A 13,337-nucleotide genomic window follows, 5' to 3' on the forward strand; every position below is an offset into this window, starting at 1 on the left:
CGGCACTAAGGAGTAGAACGGGCAGTTGCAACAGCGTATCGAGCTGTTGTCATCATGTCCGACACAGCGATTGACCTATCGGAGACGTGTGGCAGACCGTCCCCTACAAACGGCAGCACTTCGCACCGGAACACGCACTAGAGATCCAAAGCAAACGCCCATAGGAAGGAGACAACGATGACACTCACCGTTTCCCCCGTCGTTCGACGTGTTTGCCTGATAACGAGCTTTTAGCAGCCCACTGAATGTTATGTCGCTCAATGAGAAGCCTTTCCTCCACTCTCGCGGAGGACGTCGATGCTTGAGAGCCTCATCATCTTCCCTGCCCGTTACGGACGCCTTCAGTGAGGCATAGCCACTATCATGTGAGCAGATGGAAGGAATTGAGGAAAGGGATTCACTCCGTGATCTCCTCGATCGTCGCGAGGCAGGTGATAGACTCAAATTGTCGCCGTGGCTCTTCTGCGGCGGGTCAGTATCCGTCTCCGGTGTGCGCGATGCAAGGGGCCGCGGCCGGCCGATGCCGTATGCTGGAGGCATCATAGTCCTGGGCACTCCGATTATCTGGGGAGCCACAATCGAAGGTATGCCCCAGTACTCTGGAGTCCGTGACTCGCTAAGATGTGCTTGGGACCCCCATTCAGGCCGTTGTAAGGGCGACATGTAAAATATACCCCAAGGGTACAACTGTGCTCCGTGAATTGTGTGGCCGCGTAGGCCCCAGGCGGGGGATGGCGCCCAAGGATCCGTCGGAGTAGTCATTATGGAGGCAGACCCCTGCGATAAGCTGGCAACTGGAATGGCCGCACGCCTCGCGAGAAGGGGCTGCATGGGCACGCTCCATGAGTCCGGTGGCTCGCGCACTTGTGCTTGTGACTCCCATTGCCTCTGCCCCACAGTTGGACCTGGACTCCGACCAGGCTGGGGCCATGCAGCGCCCGCCGGGCGGCGGCGGAAGGACTCGGAGGGCGATGGAGATGGATTGGCGTCATCAGTCGCGATTGCTGCAGAGCCTTGTGAATCGACGAGTGGATGCATGTCGTGGTATGGGTTGCGCGTCCCGCCAAACTCTCCACTACCTGCAATGGCTAACTTGTCCATCCCATTCTCAAGTTCGGTTGAGACTGGGACAGCGGCAAATAGGTCGTCGTTAGCCAGGTCTTTCCCAACGGCATTGGCTGTATGCACAATAATCGTTCCAACTGGCATAGGGGCGTCGTGAGCTTTTTCGTCAAGTGAATCAAACACGGTCGTGATCACGTACATCCATCTGCGTCAACGGCTACAGATGCACAGGTTTGGAGCAGCTTGATTAACGGGACTTCACGGGACACTGCGCCCTGAGTAGTGATAGTGTCGCAATTGTATATCGCCTTACACGTTATAGCAATGCTCAGGCCTACCTCATACAGAGCATGAATATCCAGATCCGACGCGATTGCCACTTGGGCATGTGAGGACTGGAGAAACCCAATGAGCTTGCAGAGTTTGAGGAAAGAGACAAGAGATACGCACTGTGAGGATATAGTCAAGGACTTCATCCACAGGATCATGAGGCTATAGTCAGCGAGTCAATATCTTGACTATGGCATTGGACAGATGGCGCCCAAACCTTTTGAGACGGGGGGAAGAGTTCATATTCCGCTTCGCCGCGATCTGGCATTGTATGATGAGCTGTGATCGGTGTCTTGCCGTCACGTATGTCATCCGATCCGGGCGGCAGTTGATCTGGCCCAGCACCAGCACGTAGTACTTGGAGGGGCAGAAACGTTCGACGTTTCGCCTTGAAGTAGTGGATGAAGATACACTGATCGAATTTGTGAGACAGAGGGTCGTTGTTCAATGCATCGCGCTGAGTCCACGATATGTCCCTGGTTACGTCTGACATAGCTCGTCCGGGGATTGAGCTGTGGGTGCCATTCTGAGGCGGACCGACTCTGTAGAAGGCCGCAGGGAGCTGGACGTTCGCTATAGCCAGGGAAAAGTCGAACGCGAATGTGGAGCTGAGGTTAGCAGAGATTGACCCTTGCTTTTTGCAGTAACTTCCATGAAAGGCGGCGACAGCCCATCTGCTGGTCTTGGTCGTCCCGCATACGAACATGAGCTGCTCATCTTTGAGTACCAGTCCGAATCTCCCGTTCGCAAACTCCATCCATTCAGGAAAATGCGATTGAATATAGGCAACGACGTGCTTCCTGGACTTGATGTCCTTGGAGACGGCAGAGGGATGCAGAACAAGCATCGCGCCAGAGTCGTCAGAGCATTCGAATGTGAAACTGGTAGAGGCAGAGACAGGGGTTACCGGGCTACAGCGCAAGATGTCAATCACCCACACGCGTATCTGAGGCTCGACATACCTAGGTAATGATGAGGGGGCTGCGGTTAAGCCTGCCGATGCGTCAAGACGTTCAATGCTCCGGCTGCATAGCACGGATTGCTGGATCTCCTCCCGGGGCCCATGAATAAACGCACGCTCCACATCGAATGTTCTGTAGCCGTCGGGAATGCCTCTCGGCTGAGGATCGTCGGGGGCCTTCGTGGTGTTAAAAAGTTTGTGAAACTCGCCATTCTCCAGCCATCCGACATCACCGATGTCAACCTCTCCGCAACCTGGCGCGGGATCAGGCTTCCACAGAGGATACCCAAAGCCGAGGTGGAAGAGGCTGTCGGCGTATATGTCCCAAGGATGCCTATCGCTCATGAAGAAGGGGGAGATGGAGGAAATCGATGTGGGCTTGGGAGCGCTATAAGATGGATTATATGAGCTCGTGGTACACGTGTGGTCGGAGAATGGCGATGCCACGGCATCTTCGTAATATCAGGTTCTATCACAGCATGGAAATGAGATCGTACGGCACTACACAATCTGAATCAGTGCACGGCACAGCATTAAGTCCAGGCCTTTGCGGAATAGAAGGGTCAGCGCAGCCGAGGATGCAACACTGTCCGTTTTACACAACGTACAATAAGCAGTCGTCGTTTTCGGAATGATTGCAATATCAACTACGACAAAAAGCGAAATTAGGACACCTTACTATGCTGATCTGTCCTTGCGGCCGTGTCGTTATGGACTTGCGAGCGAGCTATTTTTGATAGGCGATTGATACTTCAGCAAGCGCACGTACACCGTTCTTGAATGTATGGTACATTTGCGTGCACTGGAGGATATGGTATGGTAGCAGAGCCGTCCAAAGAAACAGCAGGAATCTTACACAGAATACATGTACATGGCTTGAGACCGGCTACACGTGATAAATATAGCATGCAAAAATCGGGCTACTTGAGTTCACTTCACTTCAGCATCTACGAAGAAGATGCACAGGTGAGCGGGAGCAGGAACGACTTCCTCTCTCTCATTCTACTTTCCCCAGATTGAACGACGTACCCACGAACACACATACCCCATTGTTCCCGACACAGCAACCTAGGATCTCCTGAGAACCCAAATACAACGACTGTCACGACGGGCTTGGCTTCCGCGTCCGTATCTCCCACATTCCATCCTTGCCCTTCTGAATACCCTCCATGATGCACCGCCCCATGAGATAGTCGACACGCCTGATGCCCTGCTGTCGCTCCCCCTCCGTCCGACACCGTGCTGCCCACGCGTCTGCGACCTGCGCGCGCGCTTCGGAGTTCATCTCGACGTTGTAGTAGTCCGCGTTCTCGATCGGTGTCATCATGCACATGTGGATGGTGGCGAACATGTCGTAGAGCGTCACCCCGGCCGGGTTCTGCGATTCAACGTCGATGTACCACGGCAGGTGCGCGTGGTAGAAGCGCATGTGCTGCAGGGGCGGCTCACAGACGAAACGCATCATGTCCCAACTTGTCAACTGCCGGTCCTTGAGCGCGCGGAACTGGATGGTGTTCGGGGACTCGCGGAGGTCGAGCATCATTGGGGGTTTGGCTAGGCCCGTATACCGAATGTATGGGTGTAGCGTGACTTTAGGCTCTGTGATGCGGAAGAGGATCACGACGGGTTAGCGGCGGTATTATGGAGCAGAACGGGCACTTGCAATACTGAACAGATGGGCGGATCGGGCTGAGAAGTCGCTAGATCTATGGCAATTAAGCGGGAGACGACGAGGGCAAACTGTCGCCTACAAAGGGCAACACTTCGCACCAGAACGCGCACTAGAGAAACAACCAAGGTGCCCGTACCGAGAAGAATGGCATTGATTACACTCACCGTTTCCCCCGCCACCGAATGATCTCGAGCGATTACGGGCTCCAAGCAGCCCGCTGAATATATTTCCGTTCAAAGAAAAGTCTGTCCTCCATTCCCGTGGAGGATGTTTGAGAGCCTCGGCAGTACGCCCGCGCACTATCGACGTCTTGCGTGAGAGGGAGCCGCTCCCCAGTGAGAACGAGGATGGGCTCGAAGAAAGGGATGCGCTCCGCGACAGCGGTGTTCTCGATCGTGGCGGCGCAAGCGACTGATCGGAGTCGTCGTAGTTCTTCCATGGTGGGCTACTGTTGGTCTCCGGTTCGCGCGATGCGAGTGGGCGCGGCCAGCCATCGGTGTGGACACCGACACCGAACGTTGGCGGCATCACCGCCATGGGCGCTGCGAGTATTGCGGGTGTGGACGACATGGACGTCCCCCAGGACATCGGTGTGCTGCCCGCTTGTGCTTGTGACTCCCACCCTGGCCATTGTGGGGGCTGCATGAAAGCTGGACCCGGACTCCAGGACTGCGGCTGTGCTGCGCCGGGCATGTGGCCAAAGGAGTCAAAGGACGAGGGCCATGGATTTGGGTTATTCATCATCATGGGTGCGGATCCCTGAGAGTCAACGAGCGGAGGCATGTCGTCGAATCGTTGGCCCATAGCTGAGGTCAGTCTGAGGAGATGGACAACGATAAAGGCGAGGAGCGATGCTCAAGCGTCGAGGAGAGAGATGCAAGAACGAGAAGGACACGAGGCAGAGTCCACCTGAGCGCTGACCGTAGTTGCCGCATTCGATGCGCCGGTCCGAATACAGCAGATTCCCTGTACGTTGTGCCATCGCGCCTTTATGAGCGTTGGTCGTCGTCTGAGGCGTTGTGGCGGGCGGAGAGTCCAGCGATCATGTCGGAGGCGTCGATTGTAGATGCCTGGCCGCACCACCCGCCGCGCGCGCGCCCAATTCCGTCTCCATGACCATCAGCATGCCGCAACGTCGAGGCGATTCTTGTCTTCAGCTCTCATCCCCTGTCTTGCTATTGTCCCTCCTAGTATTCGGTCATGAGTCTGTGGATGAACAGTTTGTGGATGAACCGATGAACGGCTTGAAGGTGTTTGTTGGGTCCGGGTGAGGTCGAGTCATCGCGGATGATAGGATCCTGTCCAAAGGCTTGAGGGCAGCTTGCTTTGTCCCCCCAACATCTTCACGGGCTCACCATGCAACGTCATTTTACCAACAACCCGTATGAGAACAAGTTCGGCTACTCCAGAGCCGTTCGGAAGGGTCCTTTCATCTTCATCTCCGGGACTACCTCCATCGACCCGACCTCTGGCGAGCTCCGCTACCCCGGATCTGCCTACGACCAGGCGCGAGCTATCTTTTCCGAGATCGTGCGGGCTGTGGAAGTATTAGGTGGGAGGAAGGGGGATATCGTGCGTGTGCGGATGTTTGTAGCGGAAGATCGGGATACAGGCAAGGTTGGGCAGGCTTTGAAGGACGTTCTTGGAGACGTCGGTCCGGCGGCGACGATGATTGTTGGCTCTCGCTTCGTCTCGTCAGACATGCTGGTGGAGATTGAAGCAGATGCTGTCGTTATGGTGCGTGCATGAGACGAGTCCTTGCCGTGGAGAATATGAGTCTCGAGAATCTTGTCTTTCTTCACCCCCGGACCGCATGTCACTGTCCAACTTAGACATTGCCGTTTGGTCACTCCTCAATGCGTCTCCTATGCGTAGTACTGAATACATCTTCTGATATAGGAATGACGCCAATGGTTCTGTTCTCACACGAAATGATGCGAACGGTGACACTTTTCAACGATTGTACTGAGACGAGGGTCTCATCGAGGTGCGAATTCATCAAAACCTCTGTGTCCCATCTCTGTTTTGACACCATCGATTAGCCTTGCCAGCGTGACCTTTCCGTGCAATGCTATAAGTTCGATAATCTTCGTGAGTGAGAGTCCGATCGCAGCGTATATGAGGGCTGCAACCTAAAATCCGGGTCTTAGCGTGGGCTCGTAGCGCAGGTATACCGCAAGTTGCGCTTCCTTGCAGCATTCCGTGTACCTGCACTACGGTTCCACTGGTGCACAGGTCCGTCTCGAGCGATATTTCGAGGAAATCTGAACAGTGACGATGCCTTTGTCGCTTTTCATCACGCGTACTCCAACCGAAGCTTTGTTTCCGAGCGAGTTGCCATAGAACATTGGTCTTGTATTTCAGATAACGAAGCCATCAGGCATGCAGCTGCATGTGTGGAAGCAGTGGCGCTCGACCGCTACCAGGCCGACAGTATCTTGCTGAATACAAGGTTACGGACCACCTCCCCATTCGCAATTGTGTAGGTCCCGTGAGTTCATACACCTATAGATCTTCTGGTGCTACAATCAAGCGATTTTCCGAGACTCGCGTGGCCCTTTTGGTACAGAGGCCAATTGTGCTACAGAGTTTCGCAACCTGTGGATAATACTGTGATGTCCGGATGTGCCCGCCCACCGTGCGAGACGTCGAGCTCGTAGTGCCTGCGGCATCGTTCCCTGATCCTACTCTCCTGTAGGTGCGCAACCACAGTGCTGATGACAGTGGAGGCGTCGAAATCGATGTACCCGTTCAGGACATACGGGGCTCAGACCCAAGGGACGACGAAATCCAGGTGAGATACCATCAAACCGACCCTCGGATGCACGCGTATTGACGTCCGGGAACGCAGGCATGCCACGCGTCGCCCATCTTGCCCGTCGATCTGGGACCACATGCAACCTTCGCTGGACTAACCACCACTGTCGCATAAGGTATTGCGCCGGACGTTGTTCGTCGTGCTACCACGGCAGGGAATCGGATATTTCCAGCTGGAGAGAAGTCTCTGAAAAGGGGATGCGCGAGGCAAACAATCCGTGAATATGTGGCGTTTCTGGATCAAAGTCATTGAAAAACGACAGGCTGTTGCCTTTTGCGTCCCCATTTCATTGACTTTTCTCCAATCGAAAACATCCGATTCCCTGCCGTGTACTCAATTTCTCACGTTCATGTTCCGCTGATTCGTACTCAAGCCGCATCACTGCTAGCCTACGACGCGCGCACCGCGCCCGCCCGTGCAGCACTTGCCCTTTCCTGGAGGTTGGACAGGCGCAACATGCGGTACAGGCCGCGCCGGGTCATTATCCACTGATTGATGCGTAGTCCCACCCCATTCCAAGTAGGACTTTGCTCTTCGAGAGATTGAGTGAGACACAAGCTGGCCGTCTACCGAGCTAGCCGATGCCCGCTGGGTGGGCCTGTCAGTTAAGGCTGTTCAAATTGCCGGTGTGTCTCTTCCGGACCGCTTCACCACGCGCACCAACACACTGACCAGTCCTGTTCTCTTCCAGAAACGTTTCGATTCGATGCTGCGCTCGCTCGCCACAGGGCCGCACATATTCATTTCCGCAATGCATGGGCGATTACGCCCTGTTGCAAACCCATGGCCTGTGAGTTACACGGCCTATGAGGCTGGAAATACTCAACCATTGAGTGGACACCCTATTCTAGACGCGTCCGCAGGCAGGCTCGCCAAAACGTTACAACGACGCGTCCCACATGACCTTCAGCCCCGTCGATGACCTAGACCACGCCGATGAAAGACGGTGGAGGCGATGACGAGGGTGATGGCGGAGTTCCACCGTCAGTTGCGCGACAGCTCCATCACGCCCTCGGACCTGCCCTGGCCTTAACGAATTAATGGACGACGAACTCAACATACTGGGGTAGCATAGTGTCGCGGGATCGGCTTGGATGTGGATGGGTAAATTGATTTATCGGGCGATGGAGGGCTCCGCGAGACAGGTGAGCCTCTTGTTCGTCCTAATCGCTCCCCGACTGGGATTTGCGGTGCTTATCGCTGTCGAATACGCACACCCAATACCCCAAGCGGAGAGGAAAGTCGGCTGGCGTCGGGATTGGCAGATGCCTAGAAGGCGATGCCAGCACAGTTTACAGTCATCAGTCCCGCACACGTGCCCGGACGGACACGTTGCGCGGAGCTGGAGGTCCGTACAGGCCCAGAAAGGCAAGAATGCCTCCATCGACTTTGCCCGTCCGGTCGCTGCGTGCAACGTGTTTCCGCTTCCAGTCCTCTGCGTCCTCCCATCCTCAGGGCAGCACCAGAGATGAAGTAATGATACGACGGTAAGCGGGCGAAGCCCCAAACAGAAGACGACTGACGTCGCCTCTTCGGGAAGCCCGCGCGATCTTACGGCTGAAAATTGTGGGAGCGCACCGTCCCTCTGAGCTCTCTCGGCTGTTATCGGGCCCATCTCCGGTGCAGATGCCCGGATCCCACTCGGTGCGCCTACAGAAGTGGGATGCCAGGTGGGCCAAATCACGCTGGAATGCAATCACGCGTCGCGAGAAGCGCCGCCGCTCCGTCCAGGTTATTGCCCCCGCCCGTTGTGTTCTCTTGATGACCAAAGCCCAACCTTCAGACTCCTGACTTATCAGGTTAGATGCTGGGCGCAGCCATTAGAAGGACTTCCCGCACCGCAGACCCTGTCCGTGCACCTCGCAACAAACAAGGTTGCCTGGATCGGGCGCTGTGCTCCCAAGGCTCTAGCGCACTGGTGAGTCTTCGGCCAGTTGAGAAGGGATTCCGTAGGCCTCTGCTGATCTGTCTGATAGCAGAGGACGCCAGCGAGCGACGTTACGACGGAGCGGCTGAAGAGTGGGAGTACCGCTACTTAATGGAGAGTGCAGAAGTTTCAGCGGACAGTCACAGCCATCATCCGCGAAGCACTCTTGCTCCCAAGTCTCGTGCGTACACCAACGCACGCAGAGAGTCTCACCGGTCGGATTCTCCACCCTGGTCAGTGCGTCATGATTGGGCCTGTCCTTTCCTCAGGTCTATAGGAGGTATCCGTCGTCGTAGCGGACGAATCTTCCTGGGATGTTGTCCTTTCAACTTTGGCGCAGTTGTATTGTGCACCGTGCGCTAGAATGTAGCGCAGAAGTCAGTATGGCAACGGTTTGTCTATCCTCGCTGCCGCTTCATCCAGCGAAGGGAACTTCGAAGGGCGCCCTCATCGGCGTCAATCCTTCATTGAATATTTTGAGTTGTTGATCGAGCGCTCTGAGGTACCTGGCGGTAAGTGCATGTTCTCATACTTTGTGCCAGCCGTGATTAGCGGCGTGGTAAGAGGCCCGAGTGGACGTCGGCAGCCCCAGGATGACTGAAATTACAGTGATGAAAACGTCCACGAAGTCCGAATCTTGGACTAATGACGGACGGGTAGTCGGCTGCTGCATAGACGTCCAGCAAGGTTGAACATTAGGTGTGGGGGTATCAGTCGACATCAGAGGACTCGAAGACATTCTTGGGCGGTTCCAAGCTGATGATACGCAAAAGGATCCGGGCATCGCGTAAGGCATGACGCCAGGACACCAGCTAGAAGGCCGATCCGCCATGGGTCGGCAGGAAGGCAGGACATGAAGGGAAGGCGTTGTGTTGCTGCTAGCGCGACGTTGCGATGAATGGGGTGGACGATGACCGAACTGGCCTCCGAAGGAGAGCAGATGTGCTTGGGGAATACTTAGCGTCCCGCCAGGGACGCGGGAGATCGGGGCCAAATCTTTGATAATTATTTGCTTCCGTTAGCTTAGCACTGATCTTGATTTTCGCCAGATCTCACGGTCGTAAAAGGTAACCGAGGGTTCTGGCGGTAGCGAGCCTGCAGGCTGCACTGGTCCCAGGGCCGCCGCGAAGGCGGGATCGACGCGCCTCAGGTTGCATTGGCAGCAGGTTGCAACGCTAACGCAAGAACCCTCAACTTACAAGGCTGCGTGGTCCGAAATGTAGGGACGCTGGGATCGCCATCGCTACGCACATGTGCGTGTGCGTGTGGCGCCTGTGAACGAAAAAGAAGACGAACTAGAGAACAGAACAACGACTCCTCAATAGAGCATGGCGGCTTGCGCAACATGGACCCAGTCGTTTCATCAGCCGCACCCCAATCGTCATTATCTACCTGGCCTCCCCATGCGCCTCCCGCCGCAACGTGAGTAGAGGAAGATGCAGGGAGAGTGTGTCAAATGCCGCGGGCAAGAGTAAAGCTGTCGAGGACAGCGACTCTCACCGGGGACATGCGCCTCTGGCTGATACGTAATTGGACGAGCAATATCATCGGCCGGGCGGTACGCACCAGCGTCCGTGACCTGGCGGTCAGCTGTGTCCCTTGCGGCGGGCCCTGGATTCTGTATCAGTGCATGCTTATCTGGCAAGAAATCCCGCCAGGCTTTGGCGAGAGTGCTTCCGCCGACGATTTGGGTAAGCGTCCACGGCGTAAACGCCACGCTTTCGGAGTTGGAGGCCCATTCGCACCCTCGTCCTCACGGCCGCTATAAGATGTATGTAATCTCCCACCAATTCTCTATTTGCGACACCCCTCCTCCATCACTTCCCCGGCTCTCGAGTCACTCCCCTCTCCGTCCACAGCACATCCGTGAACATTTGCCGCATTCGGTCGCTCTGCCATGCCTGCTGAACGCGTTCGTCATGCGAAGCGCAACGCGGCCCAAGGTATGCACATCGCTCGTGATCGTCGCCGCCTACACGCATCTGTGACTGATAACGTGCCTATCCAGATCCCCCGCTGACTTCCACTTTGTCAGTCGATCCTTCCGCCGCCGCGACAAGCATCGCGTTCGCCCCGAATGTCACCCCCGGCACGTTCAACGATCCCCCGAGCCCTACGGAGTCCAACGCGGAGTCGCTTCTCTTCCCTGCGAGCGAAGGCGGCACCGCAACACGCCGCGCCGCGCACGCGAAGAAGAAGCCCGAGAACCATATCCCGCGCCCTCCAAACGCCTTCATCCTCTTCCGCTCCTCGTTCATCAAGAACCAGCACGTCTCCTCCGAGGTTGAGACCAACCACAGCACGCTATCCAAGATCATTGGTCTCACCTGGCAAAACCTACCTCATGAGGAGCGTCAGATCTGGCATGCCAAGGCCAAGGTCGCGCTCGACGAGCACAAGCGCAAGTTCCCGCAGTATGCCTTCCGCCCGCTGCACACGAAGGGGAAGACCCCGACGGAGAAGCGCAAGGTGAGGGAAGTCGAGCCGAAGGACCTAAAGCGCTGCGCGAAGATAGCGCAGCTGCTTATAGAGGGCAAGAAGGGCGCAGACCTCGACGCTGCCATCCAGGAGTTCGACAAGAATCACGTACCTGAGGTCGTCACTCGCTTCGAGGCTCCCATTACTGCTCGTCATTATCGTCGCTCCTCGTCCGCCCCTGCGCCCGACACCGAGCACTCGCATCCTCCCTCCGTCAAACAAGAGGAGGAAGCGTCTCCGCCCTCGACGCGCAAGGCCAAGGCTCGTTCTTCGAGTTCCCAGCCCGAGGCGTCGCGCTCGTCGCCGGCGTATGAGTGTTCGACTCCCTCACCCCCCTCGGAGGCGGATACGGAGAGCGATTTCTATAGCTCTCCTTCGTCGCCATTTTCTCCCACCACAATCTATTCGCTCCCTCCCACCAATCCTTCATTTGTGAGTAGAGCGTCTGCGCGCCATTTCGTGCTCACGTCACATCTGAGCGCCATCACTGACGATCGCCTGTAGGATTTCAGCACATTCTCTTTCGACAGCGCCGACGCGACACCCGCGATGTCTTTCCAAGCCTGCGATCCGCTCGATCAGCGGAATACGTACGAGGTATACACACAGGACTCACAAGAATCTTACGTCTCTGCCACCGAGATGTTTGATCCCCGATGCCTGACCGTCGACACGTCCTTCATGGACACCGACAGCTGGACTACCTCGTCATCCCCCCTGTCGAGCATACCTGGGACGCCCCAGACCTACTCCATGGTACACACCCCTTGCGATCCCACGTCGGTCATGGAATCCTGCTTCAACCAAACACTGAGCGACGTATTCGATCCGTCCGCGGAATTCTTACCTCAGCAGCAAGGGACACAACTCTATCCCGCGGGCGTACCCACGTACTGTACGCCAGCCTCCATTGACATGGGGTACGGAACTCAGGACTTCGGAGGCGTCCCGCCGAAGGGAGATTTCTTCTCCTACGGGCGGCAGGCGCTTGAAGCCTCCGTGGACGCCGCCTTTGCGCCGACCTACCTGACATCCGTGTCCACGTTCGCGATGTAGGGAACGCTTCCTTTCGCGCGCCGCACTTACCACTCGTTATTCTGTTTATTGCTATCTCATCCCGCTCGTGCTGTCTCGTCCAGTGGCCTCTCGCTCAGTCTCCGCCACCTTCATCCCACCCCTTCGGCATTCTGCAGGTGAGGTCGTCATCTAATCACTGCTTGCGCTTTGCTTGTCTTGGATTATCGTCTCCGCTCCGTCAAATCTGTATAACACTGTATCATCACCCCCGGCGACGCGCCGCTCTGTATCAATTATGTGCGGTCGCCCTCTGGTGGCGACCGCCTGCTCTGGTGGAGGTGTAGTAGTCAACGTCGTATACTCGGGACCATTGGCCGTACATCCACACTTACCTCGATAGGTTATTTTCGCGTCCCGGATTTTTATTCTGTAAATACTTCTCCCTCTTCCCGCCTGCCTGGCATCGGTTTCCCACACGGAGTCTACCTACCTACCATTACTTACCAGCACGTCTCGCATGCGCTTTGCACCGTTATCTGCTCAGAATAGAGTACGTTTGCCCGATCTGTGAGACTGTCGTGCGATCCCGCGAGTCCGGACGCTGTTTGCGCCCCAATTTTGGCACGGTGCATGCGGACAGGAAGCCTGCCGGACGTAACTCTGCCCGCCAATTGGCGCCTGCGTTCCTGGTGCCAAAGCCCGCGGACCCAGAACGGGACGAAGGCGTGATTGAAAGCCCGGACGGGCCTCCGCCGCGCTGCGCGAGCACGCGGCCATCGTGCCCGGCCTTTCCCGCCCGCGTCTCCAATGTCAATGATTCCCTAAAGCTGTAAAGTTGTGTTTTATGTCAGCATCGCGGGCGCGCAGGGAGAGGCGTAAAGACATACGCTCGGTGTCGACGTTCCATCAGGAGCCTCCCATGAGCATTCTCTGAATCTCCGGAGGCGACTTCCACTCCGCCAGCACACGAGCATCAATCCGGCAAGAGCAACGCACGGGCGATAATCGACGCACGTATGGAATACAAGGCATCGGCACACAGACGATCGCGATGCGCGCGATGAACAAG

General features: G+C 56.3%; 5 protein-coding genes across 5 annotated transcripts; 3 read left to right on the forward strand and 2 right to left on the reverse strand.

The window, feature by feature from the left end:
* Nucleotides 1-1,549: 1,549 nt before the first annotated feature.
* Nucleotides 1,550-2,701, reverse strand: DICSQDRAFT_70822 (uncharacterized protein; the record flags this gene model as incomplete). The annotated part of the gene is made up of 2 exons (XM_007370401.1): nucleotides 1,550-2,276; nucleotides 2,358-2,701. 2 exons carry the CDS (start codon nucleotides 2,699-2,701, stop codon nucleotides 1,550-1,552), a joined length of 1,071 nt encoding a protein of 356 aa, XP_007370463.1.
* A 403-nt stretch (nucleotides 2,702-3,104) lies between these two features.
* Nucleotides 3,105-4,995, reverse strand: DICSQDRAFT_140912 (uncharacterized protein). The gene is made up of 3 exons (XM_007370402.1): nucleotides 4,193-4,995; nucleotides 3,386-3,955; nucleotides 3,105-3,303 (listed from the first exon to the last, which is right to left on the reverse strand). Exons 1-2 carry the CDS (start codon nucleotides 4,614-4,616, stop codon nucleotides 3,459-3,461), a joined length of 921 nt encoding a protein of 306 aa, XP_007370464.1. The 5' UTR covers nucleotides 4,617-4,995; the 3' UTR covers nucleotides 3,105-3,303; nucleotides 3,386-3,458.
* A 145-nt stretch (nucleotides 4,996-5,140) lies between these two features.
* Nucleotides 5,141-6,403, forward strand: DICSQDRAFT_140913 (YjgF-like protein). Its single transcript, XM_007370403.1, has 4 exons — nucleotides 5,141-5,765; nucleotides 5,928-6,015; nucleotides 6,071-6,119; nucleotides 6,179-6,403. The coding sequence occupies exons 1-2, from the start codon at nucleotides 5,385-5,387 to the stop codon at nucleotides 5,931-5,933; spliced, it is 387 nt and encodes a 128-aa protein (XP_007370465.1). The 5' UTR covers nucleotides 5,141-5,384; the 3' UTR covers nucleotides 5,934-6,015; nucleotides 6,071-6,119; nucleotides 6,179-6,403.
* A 1,673-nt stretch (nucleotides 6,404-8,076) lies between these two features.
* Nucleotides 8,077-8,917, forward strand: DICSQDRAFT_157712 (uncharacterized protein). The gene is made up of 2 exons (XM_007370404.1): nucleotides 8,077-8,764; nucleotides 8,823-8,917. The coding sequence occupies exon 1, from the start codon at nucleotides 8,112-8,114 to the stop codon at nucleotides 8,316-8,318; it is 207 nt and encodes a 68-aa protein (XP_007370466.1). The 5' UTR covers nucleotides 8,077-8,111; the 3' UTR covers nucleotides 8,319-8,764; nucleotides 8,823-8,917.
* A 1,685-nt stretch (nucleotides 8,918-10,602) lies between these two features.
* Nucleotides 10,603-13,299, forward strand: DICSQDRAFT_93113 (uncharacterized protein). Its single transcript, XM_007370405.1, has 4 exons — nucleotides 10,603-10,716; nucleotides 10,782-11,683; nucleotides 11,756-13,095; nucleotides 13,156-13,299. Exons 1-3 carry the CDS (start codon nucleotides 10,671-10,673, stop codon nucleotides 12,305-12,307), a joined length of 1,500 nt encoding a protein of 499 aa, XP_007370467.1. The 5' UTR covers nucleotides 10,603-10,670; the 3' UTR covers nucleotides 12,308-13,095; nucleotides 13,156-13,299.
* The last annotated feature ends 38 nt before the right edge of the window (nucleotides 13,300-13,337 follow it).

Source organism: Dichomitus squalens, assembly GCF_000275845.1.
Source record: "Dichomitus squalens LYAD-421 SS1 unplaced genomic scaffold DICSQscaffold_67, whole genome shotgun sequence".
Taxonomy (NCBI): Eukaryota; Fungi; Basidiomycota; class Agaricomycetes; order Polyporales; family Polyporaceae; genus Dichomitus; species Dichomitus squalens.